Source organism: Pyxicephalus adspersus, chromosome 4 (genome assembly GCF_032062135.1).
Source record: "Pyxicephalus adspersus chromosome 4, UCB_Pads_2.0, whole genome shotgun sequence".
NCBI classification, from domain to species: domain Eukaryota; kingdom Metazoa; phylum Chordata; class Amphibia; order Anura; family Pyxicephalidae; genus Pyxicephalus; species Pyxicephalus adspersus.
Genome location: NC_092861.1, coordinates 76,926,894 through 76,942,402, shown reverse-complemented (window position 1 = coordinate 76,942,402; position 15,509 = coordinate 76,926,894). Strand labels below are relative to the sequence as shown.

General features: G+C 35.4%; 1 protein-coding gene across 1 annotated transcript in view; it reads left to right on the top strand.

Moving 5' to 3' along the window:
- ASCC3 (activating signal cointegrator 1 complex subunit 3) overlaps positions 1-15,509 on the top strand; it is a 322,696-nt gene that overhangs the window by 38,068 nt on the left and 269,119 nt on the right. The window contains exons 7-8 of the mRNA XM_072410198.1: positions 2,941-3,079; positions 3,228-3,353. Coding sequence (XP_072266299.1) covers positions 2,941-3,079; positions 3,228-3,353 — 265 coding nt within the window. The remainder of the gene's footprint in view (positions 1-2,940; positions 3,080-3,227; positions 3,354-15,509) is intronic.

Here is a 15,509-nt window from a genome sequence, read left to right as displayed (position 1 = left end):
CTGTTTCGAGCTAGTGCTTAAGACACTGCTTCACTTTATATAAGAGCTCTTCTGTCTTCCAGTTATGGTAGCATAACCATGTTTCTCCCAGTTACTGTCCTGGAAGTTTGTAATCAACAGGTTTGAATTTTTTTCCTTCCTTGCATGACTGAGGTTCTTGGAGGTATGTGTAAGGATTTCTGACTGGATGAACTGTTTCCGTTTCCTGGTCTTTTTGGGTCAGATGCTGCAGCAATCTAGGTTGATTTTGTATCAGGATTTGTTTTTGGTAATTTTTGAGGTTTTCAGTTGACATTTCCCCCTTTCTGTATCTGGTTACAAGCAGATATTTCTTAAATACTATATTTTTGGAAATGTGTACATAATTTTTGCCAGTTTAATAACTTTTCCTGGTAGACCATCATACAATATGGCTGATTATCTCTCCATGCCATGCCATTCAGATTGATGTCCCCTGCGCAAAACTTTTTTTTTTTTTCTCTTTAGTATTGGATTTTAAATACTGTTAGGAAGGGTTATACCTTGGGGACTTTCACCCTCTGAAATGCATGGGTAAACATTGTGGAAAAAAAAGTAAGAATTTAAAGTATTGTCCAGAACAGCCTTTCTTAACAGCAGAACCCTTTAAACAGCCTTCGCATCTTAGGGAATACCCTGCTTTAATTGCTACATCCACAGCTCCCTGTACAGTAATTTGGTGGTCTTTAGGAAGAAAGTCACCCTTACAAATATAAAAAAAAATCATTGGTGTCAATGTTAAACTGATTTGTAAGATCCAAATTTCTCATCGCTCAAGGAACCTGCAGCTGCCTCTGGAGGAGGAGTGAAACATCTTTCATCGGGGACACCTGCACTGGAGACATTTCCTCTCACATTAGCTTTCCTCAAACTTCCTGGTAGAGATTTTAACCTTTCCCCATTTTATTCTAAACTTTCATTTTATTGCTGAAGGGACGAGAGATGTTTCTTCTGCAATAAAACTTACCTACCTTGTTCTGTGTACACTGAGCCATGCATGTGCAGCTTATTGTAGGGTGCTAAGATACTTCAGCTGCCAGGACTGAATGAACCCCAAAATGCATGTATGGGAGTTACGTCATTACAGCCAGGGCAATTAGGATGATTGAAGATTTGACTACCGAAAGAAGACAGGGTAAAGATGATGGCACCCCTGACCGAGCAAAGGCAGGTAAGTGTGAATAAAAAATTCTGATCAGGCAGGTAAGTAAGAAAGGACATCGCCTATCCCATTTGCAATAAAGGACTTACCTGCTTGCAATTTTTTTATTTCAAATAATTTGTTCCTTAAATAATGTTTTTTTCAATATCTGGAAACCACATAGTTAATGATCACTTTACAGGACTCTATTGATAAACAGGAAGTCTTACTTTCCCTCAAACATTTCCTGATGGGAATCAATTACTGCCATTGAAACACATGGACCTGGAAGATTACCAGAAGGCAATGCTTGTTTTTTAAATAGAGCCCTTTATTTAGAAGTAGTGAAGTAATACTTGAAGTAATACTTGAAGTGAAGTAATACTAACTAGATATGTTTCATAGATTTGATACATTTGTAATAAGGGCATGATATTTTGACTTTTAAAGGAAACAAAAGAAAGAGGTTCACGGCTCCTAAGTTTTAAGTTTAAATCTTAAATATCTATTGATACCATTTCGTTTCATATATAATTATACAGTGTACATAGTATCCAAGAGGTAACCCAGTCGAGTTAGATAGTCACAGGGCTGGGATGTTTGATACTAGACATAGATGTTCTAACCAATAAAATAAAGTAACCATTTTAGTTGAAAAGTAGGCCCGACGTGTTTCGCCAGTGTAGGCTTCCTCAGGGGTTTGACTATATGGTCTATGCAGATAATATAAAGCATAATAAGAATCTGCGGTAAAGGTGCATATCGGTAATATACAGTGTCAAGCAAAGTCCTTAAGGTAATGCTGACAATATGAGAATGAACAGTGCAAATATGTGTCATACATACAATATATAGATATTGCTATACATAGTATAGGTAGTATAGTATATTGCTTATACATTATATTTCATAAGTAGACCTATGTATAGTATAAAGATAAGTGTCAACAAATATTAGTATAGTATAATGTTTATAACTAGAAATCAGGGACAGAAAAGCAGGGGTTTTCTTTGTGGCAAATCGTAATCAAATATATTGTTCACAGTAATGATTTTTCAACAACTTCATATAGATCCCAATTGTGAGGTAATGGGTCTTTCCCATTAACATCATGGGATCTCTGACCCTTTAAACTAGACAGTAAAATCTCTGAAGTTTTAGCAAGAAATATGGTTCCAATCCTGGCAGGTTTCACCAAAAGGCTTCTTTAGGGGATGTGATCAGACCGTTAGCAAAGACTATACGGTAAAATACAGAAAGATACAAAAACCTTGTCTTAGAATATCGAATCTTTTTGCAATCACACAATCATTTACATCGTTGTTTTCAGTGTGTTGATAATAATAATGATAGCTGATGTATAAGTGGTAGGGTATTAATAAATATGGTAGGTAATATGGGTATGGCAATGAAATATAGCATAGTAATTATATATGATTTGGTTTGCAAAATAGTGGTAAAATCTTGTATACTATATAAATTATATACGTCCTGATACATAAAAATTAAATTGAATTGATCTTGCTGTAGTGAATCAGACATAGAGTTGGAGTATTCAGTAGAGCTTATCTAAACCTCCCAACAGGAGTTTTCTAAAAGTTTTAAATTGACCTTTAGTTAGTAAAAAGCATTTACATCTAAATGATGGTATAATTTATTAGGAGCATGAAAGGGGTTAATATGGTAGTGATAAAACATCATGATATCTTAAGTCTGTAATTTTTATGTGAATAATTTTTGAAATTATCTTAATTATAGTTAATTTTCATATTTTGCTACAGGGAACAGGCCCTTGCAAATGCTCGAACCATGCCAATTCTCAGTAGGGACAGAGACTATGGAGAAAGATTTATATATCCACATGTTTACGACTCCTATGCTGAAGCCATTAAAACATCAGCATTTGTTGGTGGTGCAAAGGTATGTCTGCAGTAGCTATAGTTTTTGTTTTCATCGATTTCTGCTCAAAAATTCCTCTAAATTACTTTTTACCATCATTACATGAAAATCATTATTATGTCATAAAAAAAGAATTGTACAATTTACTCTAGTACTCTATTCACTTTAGTTACTCCTGCCAGAAGGTATTCGGAGAGAAAACAACAAAGTCTATGAAGAAGTTAAGATCCCTATAACTGAACCCATGCCGATTGGCTTTGAAGAGAAGCCAGTGAACATTAAAGATCTCGATGAGGTAAGTGCAAACAATCTTCATGTCTTACTTGTGTGGCTTTTCAAAAGGTTTAAATACATAAAGTGGACTGTTTGGGTGTTAAAAAAAACATTCTACAGCATTTTAAAGGTTTCACACACTAATAAATGCTTTCACTGAATCAATATGGGGGTTTACAGGCATTTCCAAACATTTATAAATGATTATAAAAGTTTTCACAATGGAGGCTTTTTTGGCATTTGTAAACAATTATACATTTTATTAAAACCAAAAGGGGACCTTTGTGGTGGTAATGGGACTGATGGTAAAGACACTTCTGTTTGCCTTTATATGCTTGTATAAATGCCCGTAAACCTGCTCAAAGCTAAAATGGGCATTTATATGCATTCAAAAATAACAGCCTTGCACTTGTGACAGAGGATTCCTTAACATTCATTCCGAAGTTCAGTGTGTGTGCAGGCAGGAGACTGAAACAGAATTGATAGCTGTGTACATATTCTAAATTTTATGGGTGAACATGGCAGAAAAAGGCAAACTCAATCCTTAAAAATGCTAATGTTATATAAAAGAAAATCTGCAACATCTTTACGAGTTATAAAATGTAAAGTTTATCCTTTACAATTATCTTTTGCCCCTAAATATATTTTAATAAAATCAAAAGTACTGAAAAAGTGGTGTAGTGTAGAAACATTCTGTACGAAAATCCACAAAACAATTTCCACAATGTCTGCAATGTTTACAAAACTAACTAGGTATTATGAAGCGGTCCCTGACGGTAGCAGTTTTTGACTGTAGCAGTGTATCTGTCCACATAGTCCTGACCCTTCATGGCCTTTAGTTTCTGGCTAGGAGTGTAAGGTCAGACTGTTGTTCACTATCTGTATATAAGTCTCTTACTGTAATGCAGGTATGCTGGAAAATGTTACAACTGGAAAAAAGATGCAGTGCAGTGTGCAAGCTTTTCATTAAAGCTTTGTTTACAATAAAGCAGTTTTTAGCTGTGAAAAAGACTGCTTTAAAATGGCAAATGGTTGGGTTAGCAGCCTAAAACATTTATTCAGCACTAACTCAGCATTAATTCAAGTGCATTTTACAAGTACCAAATAAATGGATCAAATTGATTTTTCAAACTGCTGATATAGTCAAGGTAGTGCATAAACCCAGCCTCTCTACTGTAGTAACTTAATGGTCCGTTGACAAACAAAAAAGCACCTCCAGCATCTTGAATTGGTGCTAGCTCTTGCCTCTAGGAATGCATATGGCTGTAACAGCTGTATTAATGTAAGCTGCATTTTAATGAATAATGCCTCAGTCTTCTTTTTGATCGATTTTGTTTTTTGGTTTGTGTACAAACTGTGTTCAACAGCCTAACTCATTTATAATAGCTTAAATTTCAGGAAAGGTTCTTGTATAGTCAGCTGTAGAAAATGTCTAACTGTACCCCATTTCTAGGCCTGTTTTTTGTTAGCAATTAGTACACCTAATATAAATAATAACTATAAATGATCAAAATGTTGAGTTCTTTGTATATTGCATTGAACAAATTTTGTATATACAATTTTTCAGTCCCTAGTTTTTTTATTGTGCATTTTAAGGTACTGCAACACTTCATGCTACTGTACAGGTACCTCTTCAGTGACAAAGAGGTTTTGTTACAGTATAACAATTGGTGATATTTGGGACAAACTGTGAAATACTGTTTTAGAATATTGTGTTTTGGTACCTCTTCTCCATCATCTTTTTTATAGGTTAATATTTCCTTGCTATATAGATCCTAATCCATAAAAACTATTGTTTCCATGTTTTTGCAATATTCAAATAAAAACAATTATTTGTATAAATGTCCCTATTTTGATGGGCGAGGCAAGTGTGGAAACTTTTTGTCATGTATATTCTATGGTATTTGCATTGAATTAAACATCCATTGAACACAATGGTCTATCAAACTGTATGCAATTACTTTATTTTGTTTTTTGAATACTGACTGAAAAATTAACACACTTGCCAAGCATATGGTTAGCTTTAGGCTGTATCTGTGCAATTTATCTTGGTAATACACATGGCTTTTTCCACTGCTTTGAAATGAAAAATAAACCCCTTTTTTTAAGATTTTAGTTGTGGTAATAGGTTTTCATGTCTGGGACATTTGAAATACTAAAATCTGATATATTAATTTTATGCAATGCTCAATCCATTCTTTTTTTCCCTACATTTTCAGCTATTTTAGTTTTCAGCTATGCCAGGGGTCTGCAACCTGCGGCTCTTCAGCCTCCTTGTTGTGGCTCCCTTCGGCTGCCGCGGGGAGATCTCTGATGGGGGATCCCCTTCCTCCCAAGACACTGCGTAGGAGGGGGATTCCCTATCCGGTGTTCTAATGAAAAAAATCTACCAGTGAAATAAATCTACCACGGGGCGTGTACAAATGGGTGTGTACAATGACATCGCCCTCCTTTGAACCCCAATTCCTCTGGAATGGGGAGATGTACAAAACCAAAAATGTAGGTGCAAGTGGGGGACACCTGTGACTAACACCCCCTAAAATTTAATTGTTAGGCTATCATCAGAACATAAAGAACTCTGCCCATCAAAAAAATCTACCGTTACACATTGCTGGAGGCACCTGAACCCCAATTTCTCTGGAACAGGAAGGGGGTACAGGTAAACAAAATTAGAGGTGCAAGTGGGGGACACCTGTGGCTAACACCTCCTAAAAACTCCACCCTTCAAAAAACCCCTACCCTGTTACACATTGTTGGAGGCTTCTAGCACCTAAACCCCAATTTATCTGGAAACGGGGGTACAGGTGAAAAAAATTTGAGTTGCAAGTACGGGACACCTGTGGCTAACACCTCCTAAAAAATCATAAAAACTCTGCCTATCAAAAAAATCTACCCTGTTACACATTGCTGGAAGCATCTAGCATCTGAACCCCAATTTCTCTGGAACGGGGGGGAGGCAGTACAGGTGACCAAAATAGAGGTGCAAGTGGGGGACACTTATGGCTAACACCACCTACAATTGAATCGCTAAGGCATCGTCAGAAAATAAAGAACTCTGCCCATCAAAATAATCTACCCTGTTACACATTGCTGGAGGCTTCTAGCACCTGAACCCCAATTACTCAAGATTGGGGGGTACAGGTGAACAAAATTCAAGCTGCAAATGAGGGACACCTGTGGCTAACACCCCTTAAAATTTCATCGCTAAGGCATCGTCAGAACATAAAGAACTCTGCCCATCAAAAAAATCTACCCTGTTACGTTAGAAGCCTCCAGCTTCTAATGTAACAGGATGATACGTTTATACGGGGCATAGTTCAGTGTTTAATTTATTTCAAAGTAGGCCTACACATGCACACTTGTTGTAACAGGTAAAATTAAAAAAATATTAAAACTTTTAAAAGTTTATAAACTGTGTTATGTTTTGCGGCTCCATACTATTTTTCTTTAGTGGAAGAGGAGGCAAAATGGCTCTTTTGATAGTAAAGGTTGCTGACCCCTGAGCTATGCTAAAGGTTGTTTGGTTGTGTTGCTTCAAAATTTATTAAAGAAGTCACTGTTCTCATGATTCATCTGATGACTTTGTACCAGGTGTAATGCAAAGGAAGCTGTGGAAACTTTTCTTTAGCTAAACTATACCTGAGGAAACCCGTAATTTATTAAATATTTATTTTGGCACTATATGAATAAAGTATAATAATAAAATGTATTTGTTTAAAAAGGTTTAAATATAATAGAAACAGAATTAAACATTAATTTTAAACTCTAATTATAAAAAATATATATTTTACCCAAAACCTTTAGGTTTGAAACCTTTGATTTTCAACCTTTAGTTTCTTCTAAAAAGTATTTTTGCCCTCTTAAGAAGAACAGTCAAAATGTATATTTTAATTGCATAATTTTTAGCCTCTACTGCTTAGATTGTCCATCCTTTTTTTTTTTTTTTTCATTATGAGAATGAGTTCTGTTTTCTTAATTCACTGACAAGTCTTGGCTGCATCATGGCCGGATCAATTTGCATAAGGCAAGAAAAAACAACTCTTCAATCTTAAGAATCACTATGTCTGATAAATGGCTTGAGCTTTTTACCTAAAGTGGGTGCTCGAGGTAGGATTTATTTCTTTGTTACATGCCATTTCCATTTCCTTTTAGTTACAGTACATAATTAATGACCTAAATAAAAAGTGGATTTCTTTGCTTAATGCATAGGAATTATTATAAAATCAATAAACCCCTTTCTTTCAGTAATGTTTTGTTGCTTTTATAATTTTACCAAGTAAGCAGGGCTGGGTGAAGTTAGACACATTAGTGCATAAATTACCATGTTTATTCTATCCTTTGGAAAGCTTAGCAGTTAATATCACTATGGTACTGTGGTCATAATTCTCTCTAGAACCTGCAAAATCATTCTTTATTTCTGCACTTATTATCATGTGGCATTTCTTGTGTAACAATTAGAGGAGACCAGCACTTTAACGTTAGTTTTGTATGATTTCAGAATACCTTGCGTAATAATGAACAGCCATAGTTTACATGAATGGAATGATGGAATAGTTTTTGTTAGTTGGCTCGGGTAGCATATAAAAATAACCAATTTACTGTCATACACGGCATTACCATGAGCATTAAAGCTTATCACTTTGCACGAATTGTCTGTTACTTAAAGCTGAAAGTCTTCTAGGAATTGCTTTTTGCTATTTTTCAGCAGCTGCAACAAAAGGTATTCAAGCAGAAAGTCTGTCATATTTATGGAAGCTGGTTTCAGCCTTCAATGCAAAAATAATAATCTCCTCGTCGTTTTTAGTTTCAAATATTGTTTTAGGCTAATTCACTGGTAGCTGTCTTTTCATTTTTTATTGTTTCGCATTTTCCATATATATATTTATTTATTTCCATATATTCATGTAGTGTTTGGGATCTCCATGTTGTAATTAAATAAAATTTTGTGGGATTTTGTTGGGTATATTTTTATGCCTAACTCAAATAATCCAAATTGTAAAGTCCAACCAATATATATATATATATCTTTTGATGGAATGGTGGAAAAGATAATTTCATCTTGTCTTTTTATTGTCCTTAAAACAACATTTTTACCTAAAAGGACTGATCCTGTTTTTAGTTTGACCTTGCATTCTGTTTGGTGAAAATGTTGTGATCATGGAAATGCGTGAGAGGAAATCTCTCCAAAAGAACCCCAGATAGTTGAAAAACCCAACTAGTGTTTCATTTGTTTATTCACTCTATCCTAAAATAATAATACTAATAATTATAATAATAAAAAGATTAGTCCGATTATGTACTTTAATTTATTAACCTTTTACTTTTAGTAAATTAGGATTCATTGATTTTGTTCGGTTACATAGAGATATAATTTTAGTTGGTGTCAGGTGCAGCACATTTATTTATTAGTTATTTATAACACCATTATATGTAAAGAAATGGATAGTTATCAGGTCAGTGTAAAAAGAGGAATGAGGGCCTCAAAAATATGTAAAAACAGTACTTGTGGGTAATAAGTCTTAAGCACAAGATATTCTTTGTATTCTAGATGTTGAACGTTTTAACAAAGCATTCCAGATCACACAACCCAACAGCTTTATTCACTGTTCCTTACCTAAGGAATTGGTGAAGGTATGGGAGAACATCTTAAAAGTCACAGAACACCGATCACAAAACAATACATTTAGTATTCTATTAAAAGAGTTCAATGCATTATGTGATTGGATAGGGAGAGAGGAGGGGGCATGCCAAAGACGCTGTCAGTGTTGACTGGGAGCTGCATGTGTCATAACCAGTGGTTGTCTTTGCTATTACAACTAAGATTACTAAAATTGCTATCATAAAACCACTTTTTTTTTTATTCCATATATCATAGCACATTTTGCTCATAAACCATGCTTGCTCATGTAAGGAGTTCTGATTAGCAAATTACTTAATGGAAACTGAAAAGAAAATCTCATAGACCTTCAATATCGACACATGTTGACAGTGTCCATTCACTCTGGCCAAATACTATATTAAGCTACCTCACTTGCCAATAAAATATATGGGTAGGATGGGGTAAGAGGCTTTTGTCTTGTAAGTATTGTGAATGAAATGTATGTACATATGATTTGTTGTTAGTTATTTCATTAATGAAAGCTAATATTTACTTTTTTGGAAACAAATAGTTGATTATAAAAACAGAATAATGTATTGCTAAAAATTCAGCCTGATGGTAATGATTCTTAAACATGTTTAACAATTTCTGCTTGCTTCGAAAAGCTTGCCATGTACTTCCTTCAGGAACAAATTGTTGTTTAGTATAGGACCATTTCACAGCCGGTTTTACTGGTTGCCTCCTGCAGTCTTTTTTTTTCTTGCCTTTACAACATCACAATGGGGTCATGGTGAAGTTCTCGGTTTCCCTGTCGAGTGGACTAAGAGAGCCTCAAGCAAAGCAAGTAGCATTCCATGCTTGGGACTGTCAAATTGCATGGTTCATTGAAAAAGAAATGTAAAGGAATTGATCACAAACTCTTAGGTCCTGAAAGGCCCGGCTGGTGGCAAAGAAAGTGAACTCAGGGGCTGCCTGTGTTGACTCTTTAAATTTTCTGCTGTTATGACAGTAAATACCAAATCGACCAAATCTATGCCAGCAAGTAGTTTTTAGACAAGTAAATAACCACTATAAAATGTGAAGTGCATAAGACAGAAAATTGCAGAAAGATTTTTCTATCATCTGTTATGAATTCCAGTATAATATATTTTGTTCTGTAATTTCACATGGAAACCCACAGTAATTCAAAATGAACAAAGAAAAAGTAATAATATAATAAATAATTTACATATTTAACATTTTGCAGTCTATTTATAAAGCAGTCAATCTTAGATTCACTGAAACATTCCCTGGCAAAGAATTATTTATTGCCATTCTGACACATGGACCTGGAAGGTTCTTAAAGGCTATGTGTTGCAAAACGACCAAGTTTAAAATTTGAGCAACCTAATTTTGAAGGCTTGAAGTCTACAGTCCAAGCATCTCCAAAATTTCATTCCAAAATGTTAATGTTCCTGGTATGTAGTTGTTAGTACCTACCAAATATTGTCCACGGAAGGACCCAGCAATAGAGTCATGGGTGCCCAAGACTCAATGATGCATGGGGAGAAGGATCTAGCCCATCTAGTCCAGTCCCAGAAAAGAGCTATTAAAGCACAAAGTGCTGGAAAGCGTATTGCCAACCATGAAAGAAAAGTGTCCAAACACACGGTGCATCACCGCTTGCTCTATAGCAGCAGCAAGTTAAAGTGCCCATGCTGACCCTTGTCCACTGCCAAAAGTGCCTTGATGTGGAATCTATGCCTTGCCAAAAGCGTGGAGTCTATGCCTTAAACTGAGCTGTTTTGCAAGGTCCTAAAAAAAAAAAAAAAATTTTTAGTCTTGCTGTACGTAATGTTTTAGCTGATCAGTGTATGGGTGGTATATACACTGCTGTCCTTCTCCTGACCCTGCTGGTGGGTGCACCGGCCAGAGATGCGGCCCACCTGTCAGATTCAGATGGCGGACTGGGGGTTGGGGACTTCTGCTCTAGTATTTGTTTTTTTTAATAATCTTTTGTAGAAAAACACAAAAAAAAATGTTATATATATATATATATATATATATATATATATATATATATATAAATAAAGTAGAATAAACCGCACTATACTTGCCTGTCCCTGTTCTGTTGCTACATATGTTCTTCGGCCGAGCAGGATCATCTTTAGTTGATAACGATGATTGGGATAACGTAACTGTACAGACGCACAGGGGTTCAAGAATGTGGGAAGCTGGGGTTTCCACATGGCAACCAACCTGTTTTTGACAGTTCCCTTGGTCAGGCAGGTAAGAGTGCAGAGTGCAGAAGGGACATTCCCTGTCACTCTCTGCAATGATGCCCTCCCTGATCCAAAATTTTTATAAAGCTCTGCTTTAAAGAATTCAGCCATGGACAGTTGGAAGTATTTACTCTGAGCTTTTGTTAAGAGGCTTTGTTAATTCTTATATTGGAAGGCCTAGTAGACATGGCCCAACCCCTTTTTGTGACATTATCAAGGAAGTACTGAGAAGTATTAAGAAAAAGGACTGAGCCTAGTAAGTAAAGTATTTGCCTTTGATTTTTCTGCTAACTATTTATTTCTATTTTTGAGCTAAACAGTACAAATGACCTTTATGTAAGCCCAAATAATTGTCAGTATGTAAAAAGCTTGGTCTTTTCACTAATGACGGGCACAACTATAAATAAAAATATCATTTCTCTGTTTTTTTCTTCAGTATACAGTTACAATAATTTTGCAAGGCATTCTTCAAACAGGAAAGTAATAATCCTTGTCCTCTACAACAGCAATATTTTTGATGTGCCTACTCTTATATCCATTGTGATATTTCCTTTTTGATCTGTGATAACTGAGTTTGTCTGTAATAGAGATGTAATCTTCACTTGGGTAATTTTCCTCGCTTTCGGTTAGATAACTGGCTCGCTGATTTATAGTAGCTTTATAATGGTGTTAATATGTGTAAATGTCAGTATTGTTCTGTGGGCTCGATAAAAACATCTTATTGATGCAAACAGCTTAATAATGATCAGTGTTTTCTGTATTTGTGACTTTTTGACTTTTTCCATATATTTGAATAGACAAACATTAGATTCATTCAAACCATGACTACAGGTAAAGGTGATACCCTAAAGGGAAAAAGTTGCCATCGCAATCAACAAAATGAATAATAGACACAGTAATGTTCTGTGGAAAAAAACACACTTGGCCTTAGGAGCTGGTATGGCTACTTTAGTAGTGTTTGTGTTTCATAACTTATCAGCTTCTTGATTTTTTTAAATTTTTTTTTAACCCACTGAACAGCAGTTGATGGTAATCTTGCAGGATATAATCATTTGCTATGGGCTATCCATTTCCTAATGCAAGCAATAGTTCAGCATGTAACGACTGTCTGCCAGGTTTAAGGATTACTTGTTAATAATTAATATTTAAAATTATTAATTAATTTTAATTAATTTTACATTTGGTATTTTTTTTTCTTTCGTGTGCTGACTATTTAGTGAAGCTTTAAGACATATTATAAAGAAGCCATGTTAATGTATGCTCTTTAGAGGTTAGAAGGTCTGCTTTACCATTATGTGACTGAAAAGTGGTAATAACTATAGTCTACTTAACACCCTGGTTTACAGGGCTGTCAGGCCAATTGTTATCAGTCATAGCTGATGTTTCTGCATTTCTGGGGCAAACACAGACTTATATGTAAGTTGTTTTACTTTGCCTAGTGTTAGGCAGTGGTAAATTCTGCCATTGAATAAAGGTATTGGCCATGACAAGCAATGGCAGTTATGACAGGTTTACTTTAAACAAGGTTTTGCTTTCTTTCTTTTTATTCCCTAGTATAATACCAGGTATATTTGTTTTCAATTTGTTTAAAAAAAAAGAGAATTTTTGTAATCAAATATATATTATTTTTTTTATATAAAAAAAAGCATGTTCACCAGTTGGTGATTTTGTTTAGAAATCCAATTTTAGCTTAATTTGCATTGCAAACATGCCATTCTGCACAAAGCTAAATGCAAAATATGTAATCAGGCAGATACTAGTATTCTCTTTAGGTAAGGAGAAAAAAATTATATTACTTTTATTCTCAACTATTAGAGTGATTCATTAAGCATGTCCAATCCCTGGAAATTATTTTCTATTTTTATCTGAGAATTCTAAAATAAAACAAAATGAGGTAGTCCCTAAAATGCATGATCGGTGCCTGCTGAGTGAGTAATCTTTGCGAACAATAAAATTCCTCATCAGGGAACAGTACCTGGGGAATAAAGAGAGATAAATTACCCTACCATATTCTTTATCTCCTCTTTCCAGCCGTCTGTATACTTGAGGTTTGTTGCTACCACTCTCTTGGCACAATAACTTTTTTGGTCTAGATTGCTTTGATGTGTTTACTCTCTCGAGGTTTTTTTTTTCTTCTTTTTCTCCCTAATACTAAATTCACTTATCGCTGTTGTTCATCACAAGCTGGGAGCTGCTTATCATATATCACATCATGAGTGTTGTAAGCCTTAAAAATTGGGAAAGAAAATAACCGAGTTGACTTTCAGATGATGTCTTTGTGGCTTTTATTGTTTAGTCTGCTAGGATTTTCTTTGAATAATTTTACAGTGATGGTTGGCTTTTTGTGTTCTCCTGCGAAAGTTATTATTATTATTTCTTTTTTTTGTAAGGACTAAAATGCAATTTCATATACTTGGTCTGCTGATACACTTGCTGCATGCAACATGTCATTTGATATGTTAAGAGCTGAACTGAATATACCTAAAATAGGTGTTAGCAATTACAGGAGGTCAGAGACTGCAAACATATAAATGCAGAACATGATAGTCATTCAATGCCATCAGTGCAAAAGCCTTGGAGAAATTGCCTACAGATTCTGCCTACATGAGGCTGAGTATTGTCCTGCCCCAGGAGAACTTAGGGGTCACTGCACCAGTGCCTTACAGTACAGTCGAGATCCTATTAGCAAGTGGAGGTCAATTTAGCCCTTTAAGGACATTCCCCCAAGTCCTTCACCAACCCACTGCACTGTCTATACTCTTTCATATCTGTCACATATCCTCAATGTGAACCTGCTCTCATCTGTGAGGAGAAAGGGGTGCCAATAGTGAACCCGTCAATTCTGGTGTTCTCTTCTGGGGTGTGAACCCACTACAGAATACCGGGTCTATATACCACACCTATGGAGTCTTTTTATGTCATTTTGGTTATAAACATGTACACATAACCCATTTGAAGTAATCGTGTACGGCTCTGGCAGTGCTCCTTCTGTTCCCCCTCCACCTTCTGTTCCACCAACTACGCCGATACTGGTCCTGTATATAGACTTCTCAAGCAGCCATTCACTCAATAGTACACCCTCTTTCAATTCTAGGGTTTCCTGTATAAGGACATAATAAGTAGAAATAATGTGTGAAAAATTGTCCATACAATTTCTATTAGAATTGATAAATGAGCATCAGAAGGTGTGACTACAAGCAGACATTTGCTGTTCTGAAGCATCATTAAAGTGTGCATGTTAACACAATGCCAAGGAGGAACGACATCAGCATTGATCTTAGAGAAGCAGTTGTTGCCGCCCATCAGTCTGGGTATAAGACCATTTCCAAACTTACTGAATTCCATAATTCTACAGTGAGAGTATTTACTGGTAAAAAAATACTAAAGAAAGTTATCAATAATCTCAAGAGCAGACTCCCTAGTAAATTCACCCCAAGGTCAGACCATGCAGTGCTCAGACATATTGTAAAAAACCCATGAGCAACATCTGGGGTTTCAATCCTAATGTTCATAACAGTAAAAAAAAAAAAATTACTATATGCAAATATGGCCTGTTTGGAAGGGTTGCCAGGTGAAAGTCTCTTCTATTTCAAAACCGCATATAAGCACGGCTTAAGTTAGGTATGCTTAGTTTTTCATGCATAGTTTCTCCATTTTGTCTTCATTTATGCTAAATAATTACACAGTAGACACACCTTGCTAAGGCCCAAATTGTATTAAAATATGCCCTTATACTTAAACCTTCCATCTCATTGTCAAGGGACCAAACACATTTTCAAAATTCATTTTATCAGCTTCTGATAGAGGAACCAGACTGCTTCTTTAAAGTGTTATGCGTTTTTTCCTTTGAAATACTGAGATTAAAAATTTGAAAGTCTTATTGCTATTCCTTCTGGGGAGATATTTCCTCAATTTCTTTCCAAGGGTGCAAAAAAAAATAAAAAAAAATAAATAAATAAAAACCTGAAAGAGCTTCTGTTTCTTACCTGCAATACCAAAAGTGGTGCTGTTTTATTTTTGACAGTGTAACTATTAGATAAAGCATGCTTTCTGTCCCTGTGCCTGCCTCTACTGGGACAGGAAGTGGAATATCTTCCAGTAGGGATGCAACTAGCAACAAAAACAACTTGTGAAAGACAAGTACATTGTATCTAAAACGTGTTTGTCTGAAGTTAAAGCACAGGCACATGTGAATGGCATTATATATATATATATATATATATATATATATATATATTGACACCAATGCAGGATTGGTGGTGGAAGGGAGATATATGGATATATTTGCCCAAGATTCCTCTCCTATGTGAAGTAGCAG